We start from the raw sequence: 25,073 nt of genomic DNA, 5'->3' as shown, positions 1-25,073 counted from the left end.
TCAGACCTTGACCTGCTGGAACACTCTGAGGACAAAAAATAACTTTTAAGGACCTCCCTTATGACATTTGCTTTCTGTTGCATGCGGATTTCATTAAAAAGAATAATTTAGTCCTTTTGTAAACACACCTACCTGCTCTGTATAAACTGACTGTCAGTCCTTAGAGAAAAGGGAAATAAGTCAAAAAAAGATCAAGGGCAACTGGACCTTCTGGGAGAGGGGAAGAGTAGAAACCCTCCCCAGCACACAACCAGTCAACGTGCAGCACTTGGTGCTTGAACTCTTTCCTTCCATAGGTAGCCAGAGAGCACCTGGGTCCTGATGGGCCACAGACCTGAAAAGAAATAATCACTGGAGACAGTGAGATAAATGTTATTTCCTCTTTGGGGTAGGAAAGGTGATTTGGTGAAGCACCATTTCTAAGATGTGGTGCCTCGGTAGGCATCCTGGTCTGGTGGTTGGATGCTGAAGCAGAGGCAGAGCTGGTGGAAGGTGCCTTGGAGCTCTCCTGGGCGTGGTGGGATGCCTCAATCAGCCCATATGGCCCACAGCTGGGATGGCTGTGTGCTCAAACATCGTCCCTCCAGACTGCAGTGTACTGTCTGGCTTCATCTTCATCTACAGACTTTGTTCCTGGCTTGAAGGTAGGTCTCTAAATCTGATCTTTTGAATAACTGAGTGGGAACAGTACCATGGGAAGAGGGGGTGGTTGTGCCTGGCTTTTTGTTGTTTGCTACTTGCGATGTTTATCCAGGGAGTGTGGAAAGTTGGGCCTGTGCAGATCTTTGTCTACAGGGGGATTTTTATTTGTATCTTCTGCCTTCTGGGCAGCCTGCTTGTCTTCATGGCCACCTCTGAATGTGAAGATGGGTTTGAATCACACAGGATGGTGTGTGTCAGGGTCTTGCTTCTGCTGCATGCCCGAGGTTGTGTTTTGAAGGGTAAAAACTGACATTATTTGAAAGAAAGTAGCATTTTCTTAGGTGCTTCGCTGTCCAAGTTTGCCCTGACAAGTGCAGCGGAACCATTAGGGGTGGTGAGAAGAGGATGGCCTCTGCTCCCTCTGCACTTTTGGGCTTGGGCGTGATTTGAGGGCCAAGGGTTGGAGCCTCCTGAGACCATGAGCTCCAGGACTGCTGAAAGCGTTTGGGGAGCTTTAGAGTAAGAAAGAGATCTGGAGACGTGTTCAGGGCTGAAAGCCAACAGGAGTGCTCCTGTTGCTACCTGGACTGTTCCTCTCCCCCAGGCAGCAGGTATTCAGATGTGGTGGCCACAAGCTGATAGTGCGGTTCATTGTCCCAAAACAGTTGCAGTGAAAATCTTTTTCCTTCAAAGAATGACAGTCCTTTAAAACAAGGAGCGCAAGTAACTACTATAAGCTTAAAAAGGGATTGAAATTTCCCTGCTGTGGCGTTCAGGGGCTGAGACAGGCAGCTGGTAGCAATCAAACAGCTGTGGGTTAATGAACTCCTCGTCAGCTGAGGGTGGTTAACTACCTGTGTCCTCCCAGCAAAGGGGGCTGAGCCATTTAAAGGACTATTGGTGTTTTTCTGTGCAGCTGGAGCCGTTTAGCGATGAGGATGGGGTAGTTCTGATGCCTCAGCAGATTTAGATGTTAAAGAGCTTGCTGGTTTCTGAGAGTCCATGTCAGGTTCTGTCTATGGAGTCCAGCCTACTGAGATCAGTTTGCTTTTTCTGAACACCTGTGGGAAAGGGGAAAATGGCTGGAAGTTGACCCTCGGTGTGCCAGGAGCCAGACAGTGCTGTTGGGTATTTAGCTGTGTTGCCAGCACATGGTTAGTGGGCTGTGGATGCAGATGTGATCCTGGTCTCCATTCCTACCTACATGGCTGTGGTAGAAAGCCCGTGGGCAGGAGTAGCTGCCTGCCAGGTACCTGTGTTGCCATAGCTGGGTTTGTGGGCATCTCCTCGCTACGTCCCTGAAGTGTGCAGCATGAAGACCGCTATCTAAGCGTTTACTTAGGTGTATGTTTCCGAGTAAAGTCACCTTTTAGTGATTGCAATGAAACATGGATCTGAGGAAAATAATTGAAAACAGTTTTAACATACGGTGTAACTGTGCTGAAAAGACTTATTTGGTTTGACTTGTAATTATTTGGTTATTGGTGATAGCATCAGCAAATACAGAAATATTCCATGATAGCTCTCAGTGGGAAAATAAGAGTGTAATTTCCCTAAGAATTGAGGGGAAATGCAGTGTGTATTTGAAGTTCTGCTTTTGAAATGCTTTCCACATAACTGGCTTTACCAAAATGGAAGGGTGAATTCATAGCTTGGAAGTTTCTAAAAATGTCTCTGCCAAATGTGTGCGGCTGCTATCACATGCCAAGTGGTCCAGAGCAAGCCAGGCAAGTCAGGCTGGAATCTTTGGGGGCTGAGAATATCCAGGGGGCATGTGCATACTTGTCTGCAAATATGTGGGGCTCTTCTTTGCAAGGGGGGGGGAAATCACTTTAATGTTCCTTTGCTTTCCTATTTGTACTGGTAAAGAAGAGAAATCTTAAGCAAATATTTTAGTGAGATGTGCCTTTGTGACTGTGCATTGCTGCAAAGTGCAGCAAGCTCTTCATGTAATTGGTGCCTGAGTGCGTGCTCTGTTTCTGTCCCTTAAAGGTGTGATAAGAGTTCTCCAAAGAGGCAGCAGGTGCTATGTACCACAACCAAACGCACTCAGCGCTGCCAGAGCAGAGCGGCAGCCGTAGTATGGGTTGGTCATGATGGTCTGCGGCGTAAATGCCAAGTTCCCATCAATTAATTTTTTCTAATTGCTGAAAGATTGATGTAATTCTTTCTCTGAGAGTAGTTGGTGAGAACAGGAACCTTGCTTCAAAACTTATCCCTTTTAATAGGGATGGAAGTTTGCTCTACTGTAGTCATTCAGTTTCCCTGGTTATCTGCGTTTCTGAGTCACAGAGTGGTTGATATTTGCAGGGACCTCTTGGGTCCATGTGGTGAAAGCCCCTGCTCAAGCAAGGCCACCCACAGCTGGTTGCCCAGGACCCAGGGTTTTGAATATCTCCAAGAATGGAGACTCCCCAACCCACCGCCCAGCCCAGCCCCTGCATTGCTCAAAGCTTGGTAGGAGAAAAAGAAATTTAAAATGTCAGTGCTTCCTGAAAACAAATCTCAAATCACATCATTTAAATTCATGTTGTGTAAGTGGTATAACTAGCTACTGTGGTATCTGGAGCAGTGTCATCTTCATCTTTCTAGTTGCCTAGTGTGCTGTGAATGTCTGTGCTCAAATCAAATATTCACTGAATAAACACTTCTGAAGGTGCCAGTCAAGGAAGGACGATCCATTCCTGAAAACTGATGTTCTCCTGGTTGTGGGCTGTGTTGGGATCTTTGATTCATGCAACTGGGAGTCACATAACTAGTTATTACTCTCTCTGCTATCTCTGCATCTGTCCTGTTGTGCCGGGTTTTCAACTGATTAAATGCAGCCTGGGGCTCTTGCATCATCCTAGTGCTACCCAAAGTGTTTGTGGACTGGCTTAATGCAGGTGTCTGTCCCTGCAGCTGGTTGTGGACTTCTTCAGGCTGAGACTGTTATATGGAATTAACTAAACTTTATTATTATCTGCTTGCTTATATAAAACAGTACAAACAGGGTCTGGGCTGCTCTGTGCAACAAGGCAACTGACAGTCCCACTGAGCTGAGACTTTAGTCTTATCACAGGAACAAGCGATGGAAGAGTTTGTGACAATTTCTTTAGGTGACGCATAGAGAGAGATGCTCTGGATGTGCTGGCACACTGTAACTATGCCTTGAAGATTTGATCCTTGTCCACATAGAGGGAGCTACAGTCTGAGGAAAGGACTGGGAATCTTTATTGACTTAATTGGGTTTAGGGCCTGGCCCTTCATGTGGTGTACACTGAGATCTCCACTCAAATTAGTGGAGACACACAGCATGAGTGAAATCAGAGAAAGCAAGATGTGAAACTGGTCCAGAGACTTATTCATGCACTGTTTACCTGTTCAGGTTTTTTCTTTCTTGCTTTCCCATGAAGATGTATTAACGGGGGGATGGGAAGACAATAAGTGACGCTTTGGGTTCAGTATCATCTTTCTGTTACTTATAAATTCTTGCCAATGAGTAAAATCATGTACTTTTCGAGCTGCCCAGCTGTGTGAGTCTGCCTGCACCAATGCACTCTTTGGGGCAAAATCCCGTGAGCAGAGAGGAGCTACTCCATCTCCATCGATGTAGAGCTGCTCTGTCTTTCTGCTTGTGGCCTCTGTCTGCCTCTTGGTTTCCAGAAAGATTGTTTTCTCCTAAGCAATCCACCATTTCTTGACAGTTTTGTCGCCTTTTGCCATGTGCCTCCTATTTCAGGAATCCAAACCTAAGCTTCAAAAGCTTAGTTTGATGTGACACACTGATAGAAACAGCTCATCCTTTTCAGTGCAGTCACTACGGAGGAAATTATGAATTTAGGAATGAAGTGCATGACTATCTTCTCACATTCTGTACAAAAAGATGGACTAGATCTTTCAAATGTGACTCAAGGCTCTGAAATCAGGGTAACAGCTTGCAGAGTGACCTCCTGCCATGGCAGCATTGGGGGAGCCCCAATTGCTCCCAGGGATTTGCAGCACTGTAGTTACAGGGGGGCACAACAGAAAATCTGCTGCTTCCTTTGGCCGTATCTGGTTTCTGAAACCTCCTGCAGAACTCTCATCTTTTTCTTCTTAAAAAGCAAAGGTTAAAATAGCAACCAGGAGCAGAAAGCGAACACTAAAGCAGCTCCCTTTCCATGCTGACAGTTTATCAACATACGAAGCAGTTTAATCATATGAGATCTCCAGTGATGTCATAAAAGATCTGTAAATTGAGCAGTAGTTTGACTAAATGGATAGTGAAGGTCTGAATAACAAAGATCAGGTTTCATTCATATATTATGTTCTGAATAGCACTAAATCTACAGATAGACTGGTTAATAAGGGTACATCCATAAGGACCTAGGTTTTTCCTTCTGTTCTTCCTGTTTCTTCTTGTTAAGTGATTTATTGAGGTTTTTTAGAGGGTGCATATTCCTACATCTTGATTATAAGTTCAGTGATGCTGAATCTCCTTCCTTTATATGTTAATTCTGAAGATGAAGACTCCTTCCTTTATACGTTAATTCTGATACTGCTTTTAAATGGATTTCATGCAACCAGCGGCCAGATCTTTGTTCTGCCTGGGCTGTGGCAGAACTCTGACAAGTAGCAGGTAACATAGGGAAGGTTAATATTCAAGTCCTTTACTGTCTATAATTATTCACACTCTGCAAGTTCACTGGAAAATGCCACCTAGTTCTGTCTGTGTGTCGCTGAGTAAATGCACTTGGTTAAGGGCTGTGAAGCCAGCACTGATTTTCCAGACTGAAGTCCCTCCCCTGTGCTACAGGCTGGGGCTGCTGGTCCCACCAGCACCAGCAATACACTCAATAAACTCCCAGCTTCTGCCACCGTGTGATCATAAAAAGTATCAAATTCTACACAAGCAGATATATGGTCTTCACAGTAGCAAGCAAACACATTAAATATGAACACTGTGGAATGCTTCTTAAAAAGCAGCTTTTACTTGTATTTGCCTCTGGTTTGGGTTTGCTTTTAATGTCATTTTAAGCCTATTATGTAAGTGTTAAATATCGTAAAAATCATAACCGTGGAGCATCTGTGCTTGCTAATTTCTCTTTGTCTGACTACATCCTCACCCACTGACTATTCCCACTTACTCCGTGTGAATGGGAATGGCCCAGCCTGGCCTTCCTGGGCTCGCGGGTGTCGAGGAAAATGGCGTGGTTCCAGCGTGGACCTTGGGTACTTCTGTAAAGCAAGAGCTGCAGTAATCGTAGCTGTGCCTCTGCCTCAAAGTGATGTCTTGGGTGCTAAAGTGCTGGATGAATCATGAGGCTTATGCAGCCACATGAAGTCATTAAAAATAATTTGGTAGGAGTTGTGAGGAGCAAATCCGGTGAAGGTCTCTCCCTGGGGTGCTGTGACATCTCGCCGTACCTTAGACCACCGCACTCTCTCGCTTCCACTTGGGCTTCCTTCTATTTTTAACCTCGCAACGTGAGACTGATCAGATGTTATCACTTCTGACCTTTGTCTCCTGCTGCAACATCAGAGCTGACTGGCGTATCCCACTTATCTCCCCCGCTGTAGAGGCTGCCAGGCAGGGTCGCGGGCTGCGCTGAGCGCTGCCGAGCGCTTTGCCCTGCGGTTGGTGTCGGTGGCTGCATGAAAGGAAAATGCCACTCGGCTGCTCTGAGCCTGGCCTGGTGATAATGCTGCGTGTGTCCCTCTGGTCCCGCGATAAGCGCCCAAAGGGCAGGCAGGGAGAACGTCTCCTCGGGGATCAGCGCACACCAGGCCCTATAGATAGAACCACATATATATAGAACAACATGAAAGCTTTTTGCTTTCTTCTTTTCAACAGCATGATGGCTAAGTATCACATCCAGGGACGCTTTCGGACCTGACCCCTCCAGGGGTCTGGTCTCATTGTACCCGCAAGTTCTTTCGTTTGCATTGTCCCAACAGGAATGGAGATTTGAAACCAAAACCCACACGAGCTGCAAAGCATTATTTCGTACTCCTGATAAATGCACAAAGACCAGCAAGGGCTGGGTCGGTTCCCTTTATCTTCAAAATGGACAGCAGGATGAAATTTTTCTGTTTGGGTTATTGGCTTTTATAGGTGGCACCCAACTACCGAATAGTTACTGCTGCTGCTGATGGGAGATAACTCTGTCAGTGGCATCTAGGTGCTGACATTATTGCTAGCTAGTCCAAAATGAAGATAAGATTTTTCTATATTAAGTCTATTGATCCAGTTGGCCTCCTGTCCTGTGCCTGATAATAGCAAATACTCGGTGTTTCCAAGAGAAGCAAGCCTTCTCCTGTTCTGTACATTTTTATATACACACAATATATATAACAATGATCTATTATACATATATCAATGCTGTATATTTTGGATTAAACAATGAAGAATTCCTTTCTGAGCCGTGTTCTTAAAAGCATGCTGCTTTTGCTTCTTTTCATTTGGATATAAAATTGCAAATGCTGCTGAGGATCATAATGTTATTCCCATTTGTTTAAATGTCAGAGATGATATTTGAAAATAGCTGAAGCAAAAATGCAAGTAGCTTAATGCCAGCGACTCCCAGCTTTCACAGACTGGTTTGTGCCAGTAATCTGTCTGCTTATTCAAAACCAACCAGCCAAAAAAAAAAAGGAGAGGGAAAAGAAGAAAAAGAAAAACCAAACCCCACAATTCTCTTTATTTTCAGGTTTGTTTAAAATAGTTTTGTCTTTGCACGAGTATCTTTGGTAATTGCAGACTTTGACCCAAACTTAGTTCCTGATCTTTCACAGACTTAATGGTAAATAACCTTGTAGACCATAGGATAATACTCGTCCTGAAAGACAGCAAGTGGGAATTTACATTCTCATTACTGCAAGTTAATTAATTTCTATAAAGATGTGGGTGGATGTTTAGGTTTGCATATTTCAACAAGAGCTTCTGGTCTTATCACCTTGTCAAAAAGACATTACGTTACATGTCTGTTGGAGGATTCCAGAAAAGATAGCGAGCTTTGGGAGAGAAATTGCCAGTTAGGAAAGCATAATGCCTGAACAACAAGCAGTAAATACAGAATATTCCTCTACAAAAGAAAAAACTTTTATGTTCAGTACTAAACTCTAGATGAAGACTTTGCTTCTGCCTCTGCAAGAGGGGAGTGTCAGCAGAGCTCTTCTTGTGGAGCAAAGCCAAAAGATCTCAGCAGTCCTTTCTGCATTCAACCACAATGCCTAGGGCACTGGATTTAGTGTCGTAGTAATAACCACGCATGTATTGTTAATTAACATATCTGAATCTTATTCCTGTGAGGTACCTTGTCTGTGACCCCACAGGAGAAAAAGTTCCCAGGGGTGAGCAGAGCAGCTGGTCCTTGTTCGGTCCGGGCACAGCTCACAGTCGCTGCAAGTTCTCCAGAAATGTGTTCATCAGCCCCAGACTCTGCTGGTGACAAATGACATTTTCTTTGCCTTTGTACACTAGGGCGTAAGATGTGACGTTTACATTCAAGATCAATTATTTTTAACTGAAGAATGATAGCCCTGCGTCTAAATTATCTCAGGGCTTAATTCACATCAGTTAAACCTTTTCAAAGGCTTATTAAAATTCCTTAAGTGTGTCCAACTTATCAGCAGTTGAGTGTCAATGGCATTATACAAATGTTGCTATTGGAAATAACTGTTAAGTATGGTTTGACTATATTATTCTCATATATATATATTACGCCTGTGACTATTAATACTACTTAGTACTTACATGACTCCTTTCATCTGGCAATCATAAGGCATTGCCCAGGGAAGCAAGTACCGTTTTCCCCTTTCTAAATATGGGAAAACTGTCACGTCCAGCGGCTGTCTCATGCTTGGGTTTAACATCTTCCACTGAATCCTGCCAGGCTTGGCTCTTGGTCTGCCCTGTAGTTTTTTTAACAGGACTTCATTTGTTTGTGCTGCTGTAGCACCTAAGCCTGGCACCCTGGCACCTGGGCAGTGCTGTCTTCTGTGTGGGCAAACACAGGGCAACCATGCTGCTCCTCAACCGAGGCACCTGTGATGCTGGAAAATGTATAGATCAATATAGACGGACAGGTGTATATTGATGGCAGGGAGGAGATGATACTAAGCAGTGCAGGAGGCAGTTCAGCAACCGCTGTCACTGTTAATGGAGCAAAGGAAAGTTTGAGAGGAGCATGGAAGGGTTTTTGGAGGGGAGGAGGCTTTGTTGCTCCTTCTGAGGAGTGTCCCCATGCTGGCAGGAAATCTGGGAAAATCTGATCACAGAGCCTGGCATTAACATCTTGATGCTGTGAGAGAGGATGAAAAGGGGAGGGACAGTCTCTGAAAGGCCGTGAACGCCGCTAGCTCCATGTTCCTGTGCTAATCCCTGGCAATGGTGAGAAAGGAAAAATCCTGATTGTCAAATAAAGGTGATGCTTGTCCTGACATCTGATACAGCTGCCAGAGGTTGGGATGGGGTTGTTGATGTGCGTGTGTGTATGAATATCCAGTCGGAAACGCTTGGGATTAGATCACAAGTGTTCTTATGCATTTTTTTCCTTCTTTTTTTTGCCTGCAGTGTGTAAATATATAGTTCCTACCCATCTCAGGCAGTGCTGGAGTTTTAGATTTTATACACACTTGTATCTGCTTCATATTGAGGTTCTGTATGGAGAATGCATTTTGACAAACTGATCGTTTATTCCAGAAACCACTAGGTAGCACTGTGAAATAAAGTTCTGCCAAGCCCCGCGCTATTTCACTGCCTCCCTGCCCAGCTGGCCTCAGCAGAACAAAGACAATGCAAATTCCAGCATGTTTGGGCTCAGTGTGGGTAAAGGTAGCAAGGGTGGGTTTAAAAGTTTCTCCAGTATTGGGTCCACAGTCACACGTGGGAGAAACCACCTGTGATACAACTGTCACTATATATGCTCTTTCAGCAAAATTCACTATTCAGCAAAATACTCCAGCATGTATGTACCTTAGGCGTGTGAGCTGCTTGTGCTGATGGAGCAGACCGGAGGCTCACACAGACAAAAGCCCCAGTTGGGAAGCACAAATACGTGTTATGTTTTCTGCTGCTTATAAGTGACTGCTAGCACCAAAACGCTGCAACATGCGTTTCTCGAATGATTAAACTTTGTGCTTTGACAGTGAGAGCTGCATGGGATAGTCAAGATATACTGTAGTTTGATTTCTTGTACGTTATTCTCACAATAAGCATTTTGCTCTCATAAAAAGTCCCTTTATTGGAATATAATTTTTATAGAGAAATTGTGAATGGAGTCTAGGATGATAATTTTCAGTTTGATACTCAAAGTTATTTTTGGTTAAACTCTGAGTTTCTTCTGTCTCAATAGGATTTATTAATTCCTAGGAGATCCATTGTATATCTGATTTTCATTGGAATACGCCACAAAGGAAAATGCACTGTCTTGATTTAATACATTAAGGGTTATTCTTCCAAAGGAATGGAGTCAGGTGAAAATTTGGGTTTGATTATTAACTTGTTTTTATTAAAATTACTTTATGGCTAGATCAGAGAAATACCTTGGATTATTAATACTAAAACTACTTTAAAAATAAAATTAGCAAGTCATCTATTTTAACTTTTGAGCTCCAAGAAGTTAGTAAATTAACTTTCTGCATTTTGTTTAACTCTACTCAGTATAGTCAACTGTAGAATAGCTTAACTGTAGACCAGCTTCTGCACATTTATATTTAAATACCCAGCAGCTAACTGTAACGCGTGTGACTGCAACAGCACCATATCACTGCTTTTTAAAATTAGACCTTGCTCTGGCTGCCGCAGGGAGAGGAGACACGATAAAGGGATTGAGCATCATGCTCTGCAGTAACTGCTGGGCTTAAACACCCAAGTTACAGAAACCCCAAACCACCACCACTGCCAGAAGGGTCCACGTGGTCCCTGGCCTCAGGGATCAGGGTGTGCACACTGGTCATTGTCAAACGCTTTGGAGAACTTCAGCATCAGCCTTAGCTGAGGAGGAGGTGGAAATTAGGACGAGGAGATTCTTTTTACAGATATATGCACCTAATGTAACGGCTTTCCTATTTGCGAAATCAGGCAATTGGACTAGATCACCCTTGTAGGTCCCTTCCAACAGAATTATTCTATTCTAAAATAATTCTGTTTGCAAAAGCATCTTTTGCAGTGGGTCTAATTCACAACTGACAGGGAAATACGTGGAAAGTGCTGACCAAAAAGGGCAACGTGTTTGTACTAAAGGTTCTCATCTCATGCAAGCCAAAGATGCCCAATTTAAGCTGAAACAAATGTCCTTATTTTGGCCTGACAGGGGCTTGAATTGTTTGATGTTTTCATGTTTTTATAGGTTTGGCCACCCTGGCTTACAGCAAAATAACATTGTGGCATCACCTACTGCTCTAACGGTGTCTGTTAACACTTGCTGGGCAGTTGCTTTACCTTATCTGGTTACTCCTGCAACATCTGCAAGCAAGTTATGTGGTATTTTCATCCCCCTGAGGATTTATGATGACCTCTTGGGGACCTTAATCATTGGATCAATACGCTTCTGACACCTGTAGATCAACATAAACTTGACCCTTGGTCTTGACAAATCTATCACCGCAATGCCCTTTTTTTTTTTAAAGCATCCCCATGGCGGGGAGCAGAGGGGGTTTGGGCTGGACGGAAACAGTGATGTTGGCAGGGCAGAACCCTGTCCCTCTCAAGGTCAGAAGTCAAAATGATAAAGGAAGTGCCCGCCTGCAGTACCCGGGCAGAGCGCTGGCATAACGGGGGAATGGCTCAGGGAAAGGTCCCTGCAGGCTTTTGGGGTACAGCCAGGTCCCCAGCAGGGCTGGTGACTCGTTGAGATGCTGGCCCTGTGGGTGATACCCATGTCTGGGGGAAGAGCTCTGTAAAACACCGTGTTCGGTGACAGTGCTGTTCCCCTCCTCGGGGACTTCTGATAAGACGAGATCTGCTGCTTTAAAAAGCTGCTGGTTGCGCTCATCCTATCTTTAGCTCAGGTCATCAGAAAGCGTTTTCTCTTTTCAAAAGTCAGTTCCTCTCTGTGCAAAGGCTTTCCTGCGCTCACCCCCCACCCCATGCATTTTTCCATGCAAGCACTCTGAAGCGGGGACTTCTGTCCGTGTCTTTGCAGCCTGCTTGTGTTCAGCGGGTGATGGAGGATCCTTGTTCCTCACCTGAACTTTCCATCTCTGTAATGCAACACATGAAGTTAAATGACCGTCTCGAGATTCTGCATCAAATGAGTGTCAGAGTTACAATTAAAACAGGGCCTTGCTAATTTCAAGATCTTGACAACTCTGAGTTTACTGAAAAAAGCAAAGCAACAAGCAGTGCATTCTGCAGCAATAATAAGCATAGGTAAAGAGCACTCTGCAGAATAGTAATCACAGCAAAGCTGTATTTTCACAGAGTGATTTTTAGTCTTTTTTTTTTTTTCCCAAAAAGTTTTCCACAAAATGTCAGTGACCCAAAAATTACCAAGTCATCGGTTCTAAGAAAAAATAAAAATACAGGATGAAGCCCTGTGGCCCGCATTGTATTTCTCAACTGATTTTGAACGTCCTCTAAATATTTTCTTTTTCCCTCAGAAGGTGGGTGGGATGCTGCTATCTTGGCTGATAAAACAGGAATGGTCTCAAAGGAGACTTCTGATTTGAAAGCATCTGGCTAATGCATTTTGAAGAGGCTCAACTGGTACACACCAAAATCAGCAAAATTTGTGTGACGTTATTTCATCTTAAAAAAATAAAAAAAATAAAAACCCAACAAAAAAAACCCAAGATGGTTAAGTGGGAACTAATTGCTTGAATGGCCTCTCCAGTCCCAGACACCTGTACCTCAGTCTAAACTTGACTCCTGTCATTTACGCTCCCTGAGCACGTCACGTTGACTTTTGGATGAAAGGACCGAGTAGAGCTAATGAGTCCCAATGTCTTGATTTCAGCTGCAGTTGGGAACAGCTGCATGAAGGGAAGGAACCTGCCTGGAAAATGAAAGGAATGGCCATCTGGGAGGCAGGGGGAGGAGGAGAAAATAGTCAGGAGACATTTCCTTCTGCTTTGCAGTTAATCGGGGTCTCTGTTGTTCAAGACAAATCTTGGAGGGCCAACTTGGCTTTCATGGAGAAGAATCTTTAAACCAATTAATTTTGCGCTTGTAGTAAGGGTGCATTTTGCTACTGGGAGCAAATAAGTGTCTAACTTTGACAAAATGCCCTCTCTAGTCTGTTATAGACTGAGGTTTAAATGGATCTATGTCCAAAATACCTTTCTACACAAAGCAAGTTGAGAACAGTGGTATTAACTTTCCCCAAAGTGCATCCTCTGTCACCAGACCTGAGATCATGGCTTCTATGTGCTATAAAGGGCATTAAACTCAAGTTTGAGTCTGAATTGCATGACATCTAGAAACATATTTGTATATAGCCTTTGCTTTGGGAGCCCACTTGCTCCATTTAAAGGTTTTTAAGGCCAAAAAGGGCAAGTAAGGTGGTCTAGCCTGGTATCTTCTATGATACAGTCCAAACTGTCGTCTTCCTTATGATTTCTTACCCCTTCTCTGTTGAGTAGCTAAAATAGCAGTATGGTACCCACTATCCGATATAGCTGTCCTTGCAACAAACCTTGTGTAACTCTTACATGACCAAGAAGGTAGCAGGACAAATGCATTGGAGAAAAAACCTTCTGTATCATGGCAATGATGGGTGTATGCGTTTGCTAAGTGTAAGTAAATGGATTCTGGGTAAAATTAAAGTTCCTGTACACCAGGGGTCCAAAGCACTGAATTGTCATCTTCTAGGGAAAAATAAGGGAAGCTCTGGCTGCATAAAAGGAAAACCATTTCCCCAGTGATTTTTATGGGATTTAAAATAACGTTGGCATCTGAAATGGATTCTTTTTTTCAGAAATCTTTATTCCACCAGGGCTCAGCCATTGGTGCAGGATGGGGTTTCACCTCTAACACTCCCTGATCATCTAAGTAACTTGAGTTAAATCCCTGTTTCTGGATGTATCATTTCATCAACATGTGAAATGCTGGGCCGGGTAGCTTGTAGGGATAGTGGTGCTCAGATAAGTAACACTTGCATGTGTGGTGCTTTGAAATGCTAATCTGAAAGAACTGAAGAAGTGTAGGTCATTATTATTTTCTAATAGGACCTAAAATAGGTATTCGGTGGCTGTAGCCATCAGGTGTTGTGCATGCCCTGCTGATCCCCCAGAGCAGGACGGGTTACTGCCGCACAGGTTGATTTCAGCATGTGTAATCTGGACACGCACTGCCAAAAGCCATCCGTCATCTCCTGTTGTGACCTTGTACCACCTGTCTGTCCCATGCAAGGCCAGCAATTAAAATGTAAGGTAATGAAGACAGCAAGACATGAAAGGGCTTTTCACTAGCTGATCAAAGGGGCAGAGCACGGTGTTTTCACAACCAGAATATTGAGACCAATAGGACTGGAAATGTGGTTAGCAAAGAGGATATTTGGAAACTAAACTACAGCTGTCCCTGTTGTTCCAGTGTGCTGCACAAGGGTGCTCTTAGTTTGTTTTTTTTTTTCGTGGGGAAAAATATCAAGTATTTACTTTCATCTTGTTATGTGGGAAATAATCTTTGTGTATATAAAAATGAAATGCTATAGATAACATTACTGCCGAGGACTGAATAGGGAAATTTTGTTTCCAGTTCTAATGCCTCATTGTGTAAGAAATCATTTAGGCTTAAATTCTTAAGGTGAAATACTGGTGGGCTCTAAATTGGTGTCTAACCAGACAAACATAGTCACCTCAGGCCTGGCTCTCAGAGGTGCCAATGACCAGCAGCTCTCACTGATTTTTTTTTTTTTTTTCTGGTGCATCTAAAAGGAGAAATTACCCCAAGGTACCAGACGGGCACGCTGGATGCCTGTGAGTGTTGGATGAGAGATATGACAGAACGTCTTTTTATAGCACCGATTCCACTTCCATGTCTTCAGAACGAGGGTTAAGTAAAGCAATTTTATTGGCATTGCTTAAAAAGGGCTGTCTATAAAGATGCCCATGAGGAACCTGCATTCTGAGCATGGCTGTATGTGTGGCATCTTTGTATGTTTAGTGGCTGTAGGATGGGGACTCTTGCAATACTCGCCACTGTACAGGGTATGGATTGCTTTCTGGGCATGTAATTGGAAAGAAAAACTCAGATATACCCTGTAACCCAGAACAAGTATAAAAACTCCTCTGACCCTCATAACCAGAAATAAACAGCAGAAGGATACTAGAGCCTCAGCATGGGAGGATGCCAGAAATGTAGCTGGGTGTCAGCATGTCCGTCTACTTCCACTCTGAGCCCTCGTACGCTGTCCGTGTCGGTATGAGAATCTTCAGTGGGATTAACCATGTCCGTAAAGTGAAGTGTGTGTAATTGTGGGATGGATCTGGACCTGTCTCAGTGGGTATGCGGGAGAGAGGGAAGCAGCAGCTGACACTGCACAATGCATAAAGCAGTACATGAAACCTCAAGTCAACCAAGATTTATATTTTCCTTCCCTGAAACAGCACAAGTCATCTCCTTGATATCATTAGAACTGACTTGCTGAAGCCAGGCAGTAGGACTTCATTCTAACTTTTTTGGTACTTAAAAAGACAAAAAACTTACTTATTTGACTGAAATGGTTTTGGATTTTTTTTTTTTGTGACCTGCTTTTTAACGGCTTCTCTTGATGACAGCCAGCCAGCACCGTGTACATGTCTGTACGCTGCACCTCCACTGACTGCAGCGACTGCTCTGAAAGCAGCTTTTATTTTTCACAGATAGTAAGGAGTACAAAAAAATTCTGGCCAGGAAGATGGGATTTTGGGGGGCAATTTCTAGGAGCCAGTACTGTGACTTATTCAAAGGTTATGCTGGAAGACAATGCAATCTATTTAGGAAATGTCTGCTGTGGTAAAGTAAACTATGGCAGATTCTTGCGGCAGGAGAGTGCACCAAATCCTATTCTTAATATGCAGAACACCTACAAAATGTTTCTGAGAGTAAGTGTTTTTAACTGTGGAAGTTAATAATTTGTACAACTACAAGATTTGTTCGTTCTAGAACTAAAATGCTAAAATGCCTTTCTAAATTATATTTGTTATGTTTCTTACTAAGTAGTAGTCAGAGCAGTTCGCAGAATTTGAAATACTTGACAAACTTGCTTTTCTTTTCCTATTTGAGCCGGTTAACTCCTGACCTTGCCCACTGTACAGTAGTGTCATTCATGCTTGTTTCTCCTTCAGCCTACCCATCTCCACAAATAGTAATTTAGCTCCAGATGTCTCCCCAGGGCTAATTAATTTTACTCAACTCCAAGAAATAAAATTATTTTGGCCACTAAGAGATTCTGCCCCTTTGCAAGTTTGTTTTTCTTTTGGACAACTTATTTTTTGAGCACATCAAACTAGGCAAGTATTGAGTGATCTCTGCAAATCATATTTGTGAGCTCCTGCATTTGCACAGCCCCTGCTTACAGTTGTGTAGGAGTCAGGGTCTGCCTATGCTGGCCCAATTGCAAACATGATGCCCGTCTCTAATGGAGCTGGGGAAAGTGCCCGGATCTCCTGACATACAGACCTGTGGTTTAGCCATTTGCCACCATTTGCCCATGCTTCTTTGTTGACACAAAAAAAAGGTGTTATTTTAAGCAGGGATGACTAAACAGGCGTGTTAAGAGTCTCAGTGGAGTCAGTGCATCAATTGCTCAGCACACAGAGCTGCTTTAAAAATGCCCTGCTTTGCTTTTCTGAATTTTCATCTCTCTCCCTGAGCTTCTGTCAGGTTTTCCTCTTGCTCAGCTTCTGTGAAACAGTTTTTCTGTCTTACCCTGCCTCTTAGTATATTCATCCAGACTCCAGTGACATCGCTTGTATGTAATTTGCAGTTCCAGTAACTCCTTTACGCAGACACAGAGAAACTCCCCTATTTTTACTCATCTCAGCCAGACCATCGGCTCTAGTAGCCATTTCAAGCAACAGCCTGGGGGAAGCCTGTGCAGTACTACGATAGAAATGGTAGAGATGCTTTAAAACTGGTTGATTAGCTAAGGCACGGCAGTACAACCCTTCACTGAAGCTAGAAGCAGCAGCAATAATTAAGTTCTACTGGTGCTTTTGCTCTGTGTTTTCTGAGGACTGCAGTGGGAAGTGAAAAGAGAGGAGTCTGAGATCCTTGCGGATCCCTTGTTGGCACCTGGAAGGAAAAATCTGTGTTGATCAGTGCGCTACCCATGAAACAGAGGAAGCAGCGAGCGTGAGACCTTTGTTGAGGCTGGATGGGAGTTTGTACTAAAATAATAAAGCAAGCTGTTTTGAGAGAGGAAAAGCTGGTAGAAAAAAGCAACCACTGGAATTCCCTTTGGTGTGGAGATGAACTAGGGAGAGGTTAGGAAAGGCTGTGGCTGATCGACTGCTCCGAGGATGATCTTGTCGCTAAATGGGGCTTTCTCACTGAATGACGCTCTGGAGTGGCAGGGTTTAAAATGACTGCAGGAGACAGGTAGTGATTGTCAAGGAACTTACTCCATGTCACTTTGCTGAACCGTGATTGATTAACTTTCACAAATGTATTGCCGGTGCTTGATCTTCTGTTAGGAGAAATCTCCACTTCCCTCTCTTTCTGCATCAAAATGTAGCATTAAGTTCATGTTGTAGTCAATAACTAACCACCCAGGAATGAAAAATCAGACTCCAGCCTGAAAGCCTATCCCTTTCTCACTTGGGAGACAACGTGGAGTAGCATTTTAAAGGTGTTGATTCTTCTTAATAATCCCCATTAACAAGAAATCACTTACTGCTGATATTGATCTAAACTGTTGTCAGTGAGATGAATTAGGAGTAGGGGGCTAGGGAGAGAGGGTTGTTGATCTGTTGTTTTCCTGTTGGGCTTCTCAGGAACATTGAAACATTTAGCTAATTCCTGCCAGGACCATATCTCCTTGTATTCTGACTCCAGAGAATAACTTTCGATGTGAAAACTCCTTGAATTTAAGGTATAAAATTCCGGCCACAGATGCACTTTAGGAACTGCAGGGGTGTTATTTGGGAAAAACAATTACTTCAGTTCCTACAAACCTGCTAAAGGCGAGGGATTTGGTATCAGTCCCTTACAGCTGACAACTTGTTCCTGTACAAACTGTGTGAATTCCAAATAGTTTGTATAAACCTACCATATGCAGTTTGTCTCAAGAAGACAAGTGGGCTGAGCTGCGCTTGCCCTGTTACCTTCAGGTGGAGCTGGGGCACTGAATGCTTATAAAAAAGCTGGTCTAAACCAGAGAAATGAATGCCAGTGCCAGGCAGTGTAATCCAAAAAAAGCTGAGGAGAGGACAGTAAGATCAAATCAAAGTGTAAATCTTATTAAAACCTCTTTCCTACACCCCTTAGCATGCCCCCAAACACTGAGAGGATCTCTGATTTCAGATTCCCAGGGGAAGTGCCAGGAGCTTGCACTTTCCTCTGGAATACTGTTTTCTAAGCACAGGCTTTTCATATTGCTCTGTAGCTTAGGGAGAGAAATGTGGCAAGTTTGATGCATTCAGTTTTTCTAAGCCTTTGAGAGGATTGGACTCGGGAGAGAACATCATCGTGCTGTGGTGTGTGCCAACAGCGTTGGGTGCCTTTGGAAGTCCCGGGGAGACCTTTTACCGCTGCCTGACCCTGTTCGCTGTGCTGGCTGCAGAGGCTGTTCTCTTGCTGTGGCTGTTCTTGCAGACGGGGGTGAGGCAGACCTGGAAGAACAGGACTAGTAGCAATGGGGTGTCTGTGCATCTGAAGACAGTGAGCCCTCCTTGGCCAAAATTAGTGTGCTGGGGGTTAACTCCTACTGTGTATCTCTCTTGCACTTCCCCTTAACCCAGCTAATGAAAGGTCTTTAACTATGCCTTGCTCTGCGGCTGCTGGTGCCTGTGCCAGAGCTGGGCTGCCGCACTGTGCTCGGCCTCAGCCAGCTGCGGTTGTGTCCTCTGCCTAAATCGCTTCCTGAACTGGCTCCAAGGCTCCGGCTGCTGTTCCAAGCCCCTTCTTATCCTGCCATGCATCTGCTCATGATGCAATTCCCACAGGAATGGGGAAGCATAGGGAGAGGGGGGAGCGTGTGAGCAGCAGTGTGGGCAGAGACCATAGTACATCCATCCCCATTGAGAATGAACGCAGTCCTGGAAATTGGACCCAAAGCTGGTGCCCAGAACAGCCTCTGCAGAGCAACAGGAGGCTAAAATCTGACTGGACAGTTGGATTCTCTGATAGCTGCAGCTCTGAAATATTACAAGAGGAAAATAAACAGATTTGAAGAAATTAAGAGATCTGAGGAAGGGAAAGGATATTTAGAGTATGTGGAGAGGGGGGCTGTGTTGATGTGTGGAGGTACTTTTTCCTGTGGCTTTTCCTGGAGTCTCAGTGTACTCCATCTTGGTAGACCACTTACTAAATCAGGGCCAGCTTCTGAAAGTAGTGGTTTGAGCTTTAGCTAATCTTAATGCTTTCCTTCATGTTAACTCAGGACTTGTCCTGTCTCCTGAGGGCTCCCTGTGAGCTCTGATCCTGGCCAAGCTCTGCAATGGCAGGATCCAACTGCCAGTGACACCAGTGTCATGGAGTGGAGTGGAAAATTTGTACTTATTTTACAGATCAGGCAAACTGAGGCACCAAACTGCAACTCCTCCACAGCATCCAACAGTGCCAGAGTTTAAACCCATCTTTCTCTTGCCCCCTCCCATGCTTTTTGTCCGGGACTCTCAGGAAGGCAGACACCCTTGGCCCTCTTAGAGCAGAGTATTTTCTGGCTAACCTGCTGCCACTCTAGCACCTGCTGAAGTCTGTGTGTGCTTCCAATGCAAAGCCTGTGTGGGAAGAAGGCAAGAGTCATCATGCAGCCTGTGATACTGGGATTAGAGAGGTTTCTAATGAGGGGGAGAAGTAGCCTTTGCTTCTTCCCGCGGTGCGCAACTGTGGGGCTGGCCCCAGCTCCTATGCACTTAGGAGCAGACAGCCCTGAGTCCTTGCTTCAGGCTGTCAGGCTCTGACCCCCTTTGTTGTAACAGACCCAATGTCCCTCTGTCTCTCTGGGGTAAGTGCCCCCGAGGCAGACTGTCCTGGGGGGGTGGCAGAAGGCCACCCTTTGCCCAGCCCTGAGCCCCAGACAGGTGTCTACCCTGCATTAGGGGCTTTGTGAGCAGCACCCAGGGCTCCTCTTCCATTTGCAGAGATAAGAGGGAGGTCGGAGCACCTTATCTGTGCAATCCTACCTCGGGGTGTGTGTGAGGTTGGTCCCCTTGGGAAGGAGGGACAGAGGCTGCAGGCAGCTTCCATTCACCGGCAGCCTTTCATCCTATGTCCCAGGGCCACAGCCACCCTGTCTCCATCCCTGTTTACTGATGGGGCCGATATGGCCAAGGCAGGAGAGGTTGCAGGTTCCCCTAATCGCCTTGTCACCGGGCCGGACAATCTCAGACACTCAGAGGATGTTTTGACTGCGCTGAATTACAATGTTTGTTGTTTCTCACTCCCAATAATTGACATTTGATAGCGACTACTGTAAAAGCGGCCGAGAGGCTGGGGCTGAGGCAGAGGAGAGGCAGGGAGCCGGGCGGTGGGGAGCCCCGCTCGCTGCCCCTGGACAGTTTGGGGGCAGGCGGGGGGTCCCTTGCCCCTCTGCCCTATGGGGAGAGAGTGCGAAGGGGCTGCGGAAACCTCCCGCGAATGCGCTGGGGGCAGTTCCCCTCCGGCAAAGCTCGATCCCCTTGGTTTATGGCTTGGGGTGTTTGTAACCCCCTCGCATTGCTTTTCTGTATGGGGGAGAAACCAGCCGCTCACCCCCAGCTCATGAAGACTCGGAGCGACGGGGTCACCGACGGGGGGGAACGGAGCCGGCCCCGACACCAGCCCGCGGAGGGGACAGGACACGGCCGGTGCATAGCGGTCCTGCCCAGGCTCTGAGCTCAAAAAGCGGCTTTTAAATTATTTTTGAAAGACGTTAAAATAGAAGCACCGTTTGCAGGCGTCAAAACGGGAAATGCTGAAATTACGGGAGGGCTACACAACGCTGGGGCGGGGCGGGGGGAAGCCCAGCAGGGGAAGGCTGCCGGAGTGAAGGAGGCTGCAGCGGGCTGCCGGTGAGAGCCCCCGAGGCAGGCGGCTCCGTCGCCGGGGGATGCTGGGGGGCCCGGGCCGCACAAGGAAGGCCAGGGACGCGCATGGTTAAGCCACTCACTTTAATGACAACTGACTGATCTCCATCAGCTTGTACAGCAAAGGGAAACACGTACCAACGGGCGGCGGGGCGAGGGGCGGACAGTGCATTTCAATACTAACTCACGTTTTAGTGCATAACCCTACGGGGACCTGGCAGGTCGGAGTGTCTGTATTCCTCGTCCGGGGTGGGGGGGTCTGTCCTCATCCGTGCGCTGGCGAGAGCCGCTCCCGGCCCGTATCGGGCGCCGGTGGGGCGCAGCCGGATCCGGCGTTAGCAGCCTCGCAGGGGGAGACCCTGGGGCTGGCGAGATGCTGAACTGGCCGCACAGCGGGGACCGTACGGGAAGTGCAAAAAAATTAAATGTGGATCTCAATAATAATTAGTATAGAGTAAAAATTAAAAAAAAAAAAGTTTCAGGGCTAGCTGTTGTTGGGAACAAGTCAAGCAAAATGACCGGCTGCTTTGTAGGAAGGAAGGAGGGGAACTACCGGGGCGAAGACCCCGGTGGAAGGGGGAACGAGAGGGGCGGGCGCACGGGTCGGGGGCTGCGGGCAGCGCCGAGCACCCCCTGCGCGCTGCCCGCACCGCACGGCCCGGCCCGGCCCGGCGCGCAGGCATCGCACGAAATACTGAAGAATTCCCCGTTGGAAATGGCCGCCACGCTCGTGAACTCCACCGGGATGCTGCCATTGAACCGTCCTCATCCCCCCCGCAGCCTGGAAATGTCCCGAGACCGGCTCGCAGGCGCGGCCGAAGCCCCTCCATTCCCGGCCCCGGGGTCTCGCCGGTGGCCGTGGTCCACGGAGGGGAGCGGGCTGGGTGCGGGGGCGGCTCTACCAGGCTCGGATCCCGTGCAACGTGGAGATCCCCGCGTTCCCCTGCGGGATGGGCGTCTGCACCGAATTCAAGTCCCCTACGCTGAAGTTCATGAAGTTATTACCGGCCGCCGAGGGCTGCATGGTCTGCATGGAGGGGTAGTTGCAGTTGTAGTTGGCGTTGCAGGCAGGGCTGTTGTAATTAGTGTACGCGGGGTAGGCGTTGTAGCTATAGGGGTTAATGCTGACATTGTACGGTGAACTGTAGGGAGAAGACTCCCCCAGGCAAGGCTTCCCATCGCGCACCAGCACCGGCACCGCTATCCGCCGGGGGGGAGGGATGCCCACCATTTCGAGGGTCTGATCCTGTCTCTGCCTTTTGCATTTATACCTTCGATTCTGGAACCAAATTTTCACCTGGGTGGAGGTGAGCTTTAGGACGTTCGCTAGATGGTCTCTCTCGGGAGCCGAGAGGTATTTCTGTTGCTTGAACCTTCTCTCCAGTTCGTAGACTTGGGCTTGAGAAAAGAGGACGCGAGGTTTCCTCCTTTTCCTCTGTCTGGGGCGCTCGGGATCTTCCAGGTCTCTCTTCTCCTGCTCCAGGCTCTTGTGCAGGGAACACAGTTCTGCAGCAAAATAAATGGGCAAAGGAAAAAGAAGGAAAAAAATGGGGGGGGGGGGGGAAGCTATGTTCAATAAACTGCGTGCACCGTGAGCGAGCCCCGCGCCCCCGGCTCTTTCCCGGCTCTTTCCCGACCTCGCTGTGCCTCGGCCCCGCAGGCCGCCGTGGCGACCCGCTCCTGCGGCAGCGGGACCGGCCCTGCCCGCTCTTTAAGTACCTCTTTAGCAATTTTCCGTCGGTCTTTTTTTTTTTTTTTTTCCTTGTTTGAAAACAAAGATGCTCTGTGCACTGATTTGAGTCGCGACCGCCTGTGCCACAGCCTGGATTTGTCGCATATAGTCTTTGTACCGAATCCCACTCCGACCTCATGGGTGTAAGCTCCGCCGAGCGAATTAGAAATCAGATTTGTCGCCTAATTTCTGGAGAGGCTCGAGGCCTCACGTATCATCCTGCAGCTTTGCCCGTCCCGTCGGGCAGCCGGCGCGGCTGCGGCCCCAGCCCCGCTCGGGGGAGCCGTGGGGGTCTCCCGAGCCGGGCTCGGTGGGATGCTCCCCGCCGTGGGTCTGTCCCCAGCGGGGACATGGGACAGCGGGCCATGGGAGGGGATGAAGATGCTCTTCCTTGCCCCGGCCCCGAGGCCGGGTGCCGTGCCTTCCGCCCGCCGCCCCACACCGTCCCCTCTTCCTCCGCCGCCCCGGGGAAGCCCAAGCCACCCTCGGCCGACCCCCCAGCGCCGGGCTGGGGGTCGCCTTCCCCTGCCCTCCTTTTTTCTCTGCTTCACCGGTGAGCCCCGGGCAGCCCTGCCATTACTCGCTGGCTTTACCTTTCTTGTCTGCCTTGGCGTCCTTGGCCGAGTCCATTTCCACGTAGCTTTTAACGTAGTAGGAGCTGGGGAAGGCGGCAGGGGTTTTGGCCGGGTGGGCCTCGGGCAGCTCCTCCCGCAGGTCGGGCAGGGCCGGGGGCTCGGCGCTGTACGCCTCCTGCTTGAAGGTGGCCAGCATGCAGGAGGGGGAGGACAGCGAGGAGAGCTCCATGGAGGCCAGGCCACTCTGATGCTGTTCCAAGTTCAAAATATCCTTGACCGAGAAGGGTGTCGTTGTCACAGGGCTAGGAAACATTGCGGAGGAGAGCGGGGCAGTGGCCGGAGCCCAGGGTCATGGAAAAGCAGGTGGGGAGCAGCCAACCTGGAGCAGTAGTGGAGCGTGGGCTCACAGAGGGGGCACATAGCATTCCTGCGAGTAGCCTTGACTTGTGCACTGGAGGCAGGTAGGACCAGACCATAAGGGAAAGGAAGGAGGGACTAGGCAGTTTTTGGGTGACTTTAGCTTTCTATTGGCCAACATTGCAGTGATGGTATGAGAGATGCAAAGTTCCATGTCACCTAATATAGTAATACATCTCAAAAACATCCCCACTCATTTAAAGGGGCGGCACTGTATTTATCCAGCTTTTCCCCGCTGAGTTTGTTGATCCATTAAAAAAAAAAAATCCAGAATGGCCTAATGTGTACAAAGCCACTATCTGATGCTATCTATCATACAGTCAGATTAAATAAACAGGCCGGGAGGAAACCATCAACCAAATATGTGCTGATTTTTTTTTTTTTTTTTAAGCAAGGGAACGGAGGTTTCATTTTTAGTATTCTGCAATATCCGATCTCGGGAACTAGAAAACAGGAGTTCACTGTTGTGTGAAGCGCACTCAAGGGGAAACCTGCGCTTAAGATTTATTCAGATATTCTGAAGCAGCACAGTGCCTGCAAAATACCGCTGATAGGAGAGAGACCCTAAACAGCCCTTGCCTGGCTTTGGAGGGGGAAATGCCGCTTGGGTTTACCCCCCGCCTGTTTGTAAAGCTTTCAAACGAAACAAAAAAATAGCACTGTCCGGAAGAAACGCGGGTTGAAGACATTGCAAAATATATAGGGGTCCTGGGGTCAAAGCAACCGGCCGCTGGCCTGCGGCTGGGGGCGAGCCCCGGTGCCGGCCGGGTCCCCGCAGCCCGGGCGGGCGCGGCGCTGCCCGCAGGCCCCTGGATTCCCGAGGGGCAGAAGTGGAAGCTCATTAATTTAACGCGCTTGGAGTAATTAAAATAAACTTTAGCGGCAAAGTCTCAGGTTGAGGAGGGGCGTTACGGCGCTTTCTGGCTTCGGGGGCCGAGGGAAAAAAAAAAAATAAAAAAATCTCCTCTAGGGACTTATTCGGTGCGGCCCGCCCGGCTCCGGCGGACACGGGGATGGGCTCGTCCCCTCCGAGCCCCGGCGCGGCCGAGGGCGCTGGGAGATAAGGCAGGGTCCGGGGAGCCGAACGGAGAAGCCCTGCGGAGATACGGTGAGTTGGGAGGGTCCCTCGGCCGGGCCCTGCCCGGGGGGTCGTAGGGCGAGTTTTGCAAATCCTCCTCCCGCAGCCGGAGGAAACCCTCCGGAGCCGGTGGAAACGCGGGCACCTGCCCGCAGCTCCTCTGTCCGGGCTGCTCCTCCTGCTGTCCCTCCTCCCGCTCCCCCCCGAGATTTTGTGTCTCGGCACCCTCGGGCTCCCTTCTGGGGAATTGAGTTGAGGATGTTTTTACGGGCGATGCTGTGACTTTGGTCCCGCTCTCTGGGGCCCGCTGGCCGCTGCGGCAGCAGTAGCCCGGGCGCTCGCAGCCCCTTGCCTTAGCCGTCTGCGGGTGTCCCGGGAGCGGTTTGTCCACGAACCAGATCCGGATCTTGCGATGACAGTCGGAGCGATTAAGTGTGTACGGGGAGGCCTGAAATATTGCTATTTAATGAGGGGAGGGGGGCGGCTAAGCGGCCACCTCGCTTTTCGCGGCTGC

The 25,073-nt window shown here is 47.5% G+C and overlaps 1 protein-coding gene across 1 annotated transcript; it reads right to left on the bottom strand.

The window, feature by feature from the left end:
* Nucleotides 1-20,909: 20,909 nt before the first annotated feature.
* Nucleotides 20,910-23,502, bottom strand: NKX2-5 (NK2 homeobox 5). Its single transcript, XM_054217485.1, has 2 exons — nucleotides 23,083-23,502; nucleotides 20,910-22,263 (listed from the first exon to the last, which is right to left on the bottom strand). Exons 1-2 carry the CDS (start codon nucleotides 23,375-23,377, stop codon nucleotides 21,656-21,658), a joined length of 903 nt encoding a protein of 300 aa, XP_054073460.1. The 5' UTR covers nucleotides 23,378-23,502; the 3' UTR covers nucleotides 20,910-21,655.
* Between the last annotated feature and the right edge of the window lie 1,571 nt (nucleotides 23,503-25,073).

The sequence above is a fragment of the Rissa tridactyla genome, chromosome 11 (assembly GCF_028500815.1).
Source record: "Rissa tridactyla isolate bRisTri1 chromosome 11, bRisTri1.patW.cur.20221130, whole genome shotgun sequence".
Classification (NCBI taxonomy): Eukaryota; Metazoa; Chordata; class Aves; order Charadriiformes; family Laridae; genus Rissa; species Rissa tridactyla.
The sequence above is the reverse complement of the archived record's forward strand: the minus strand, read 5'-3'. Positions and strand labels throughout refer to the sequence as shown.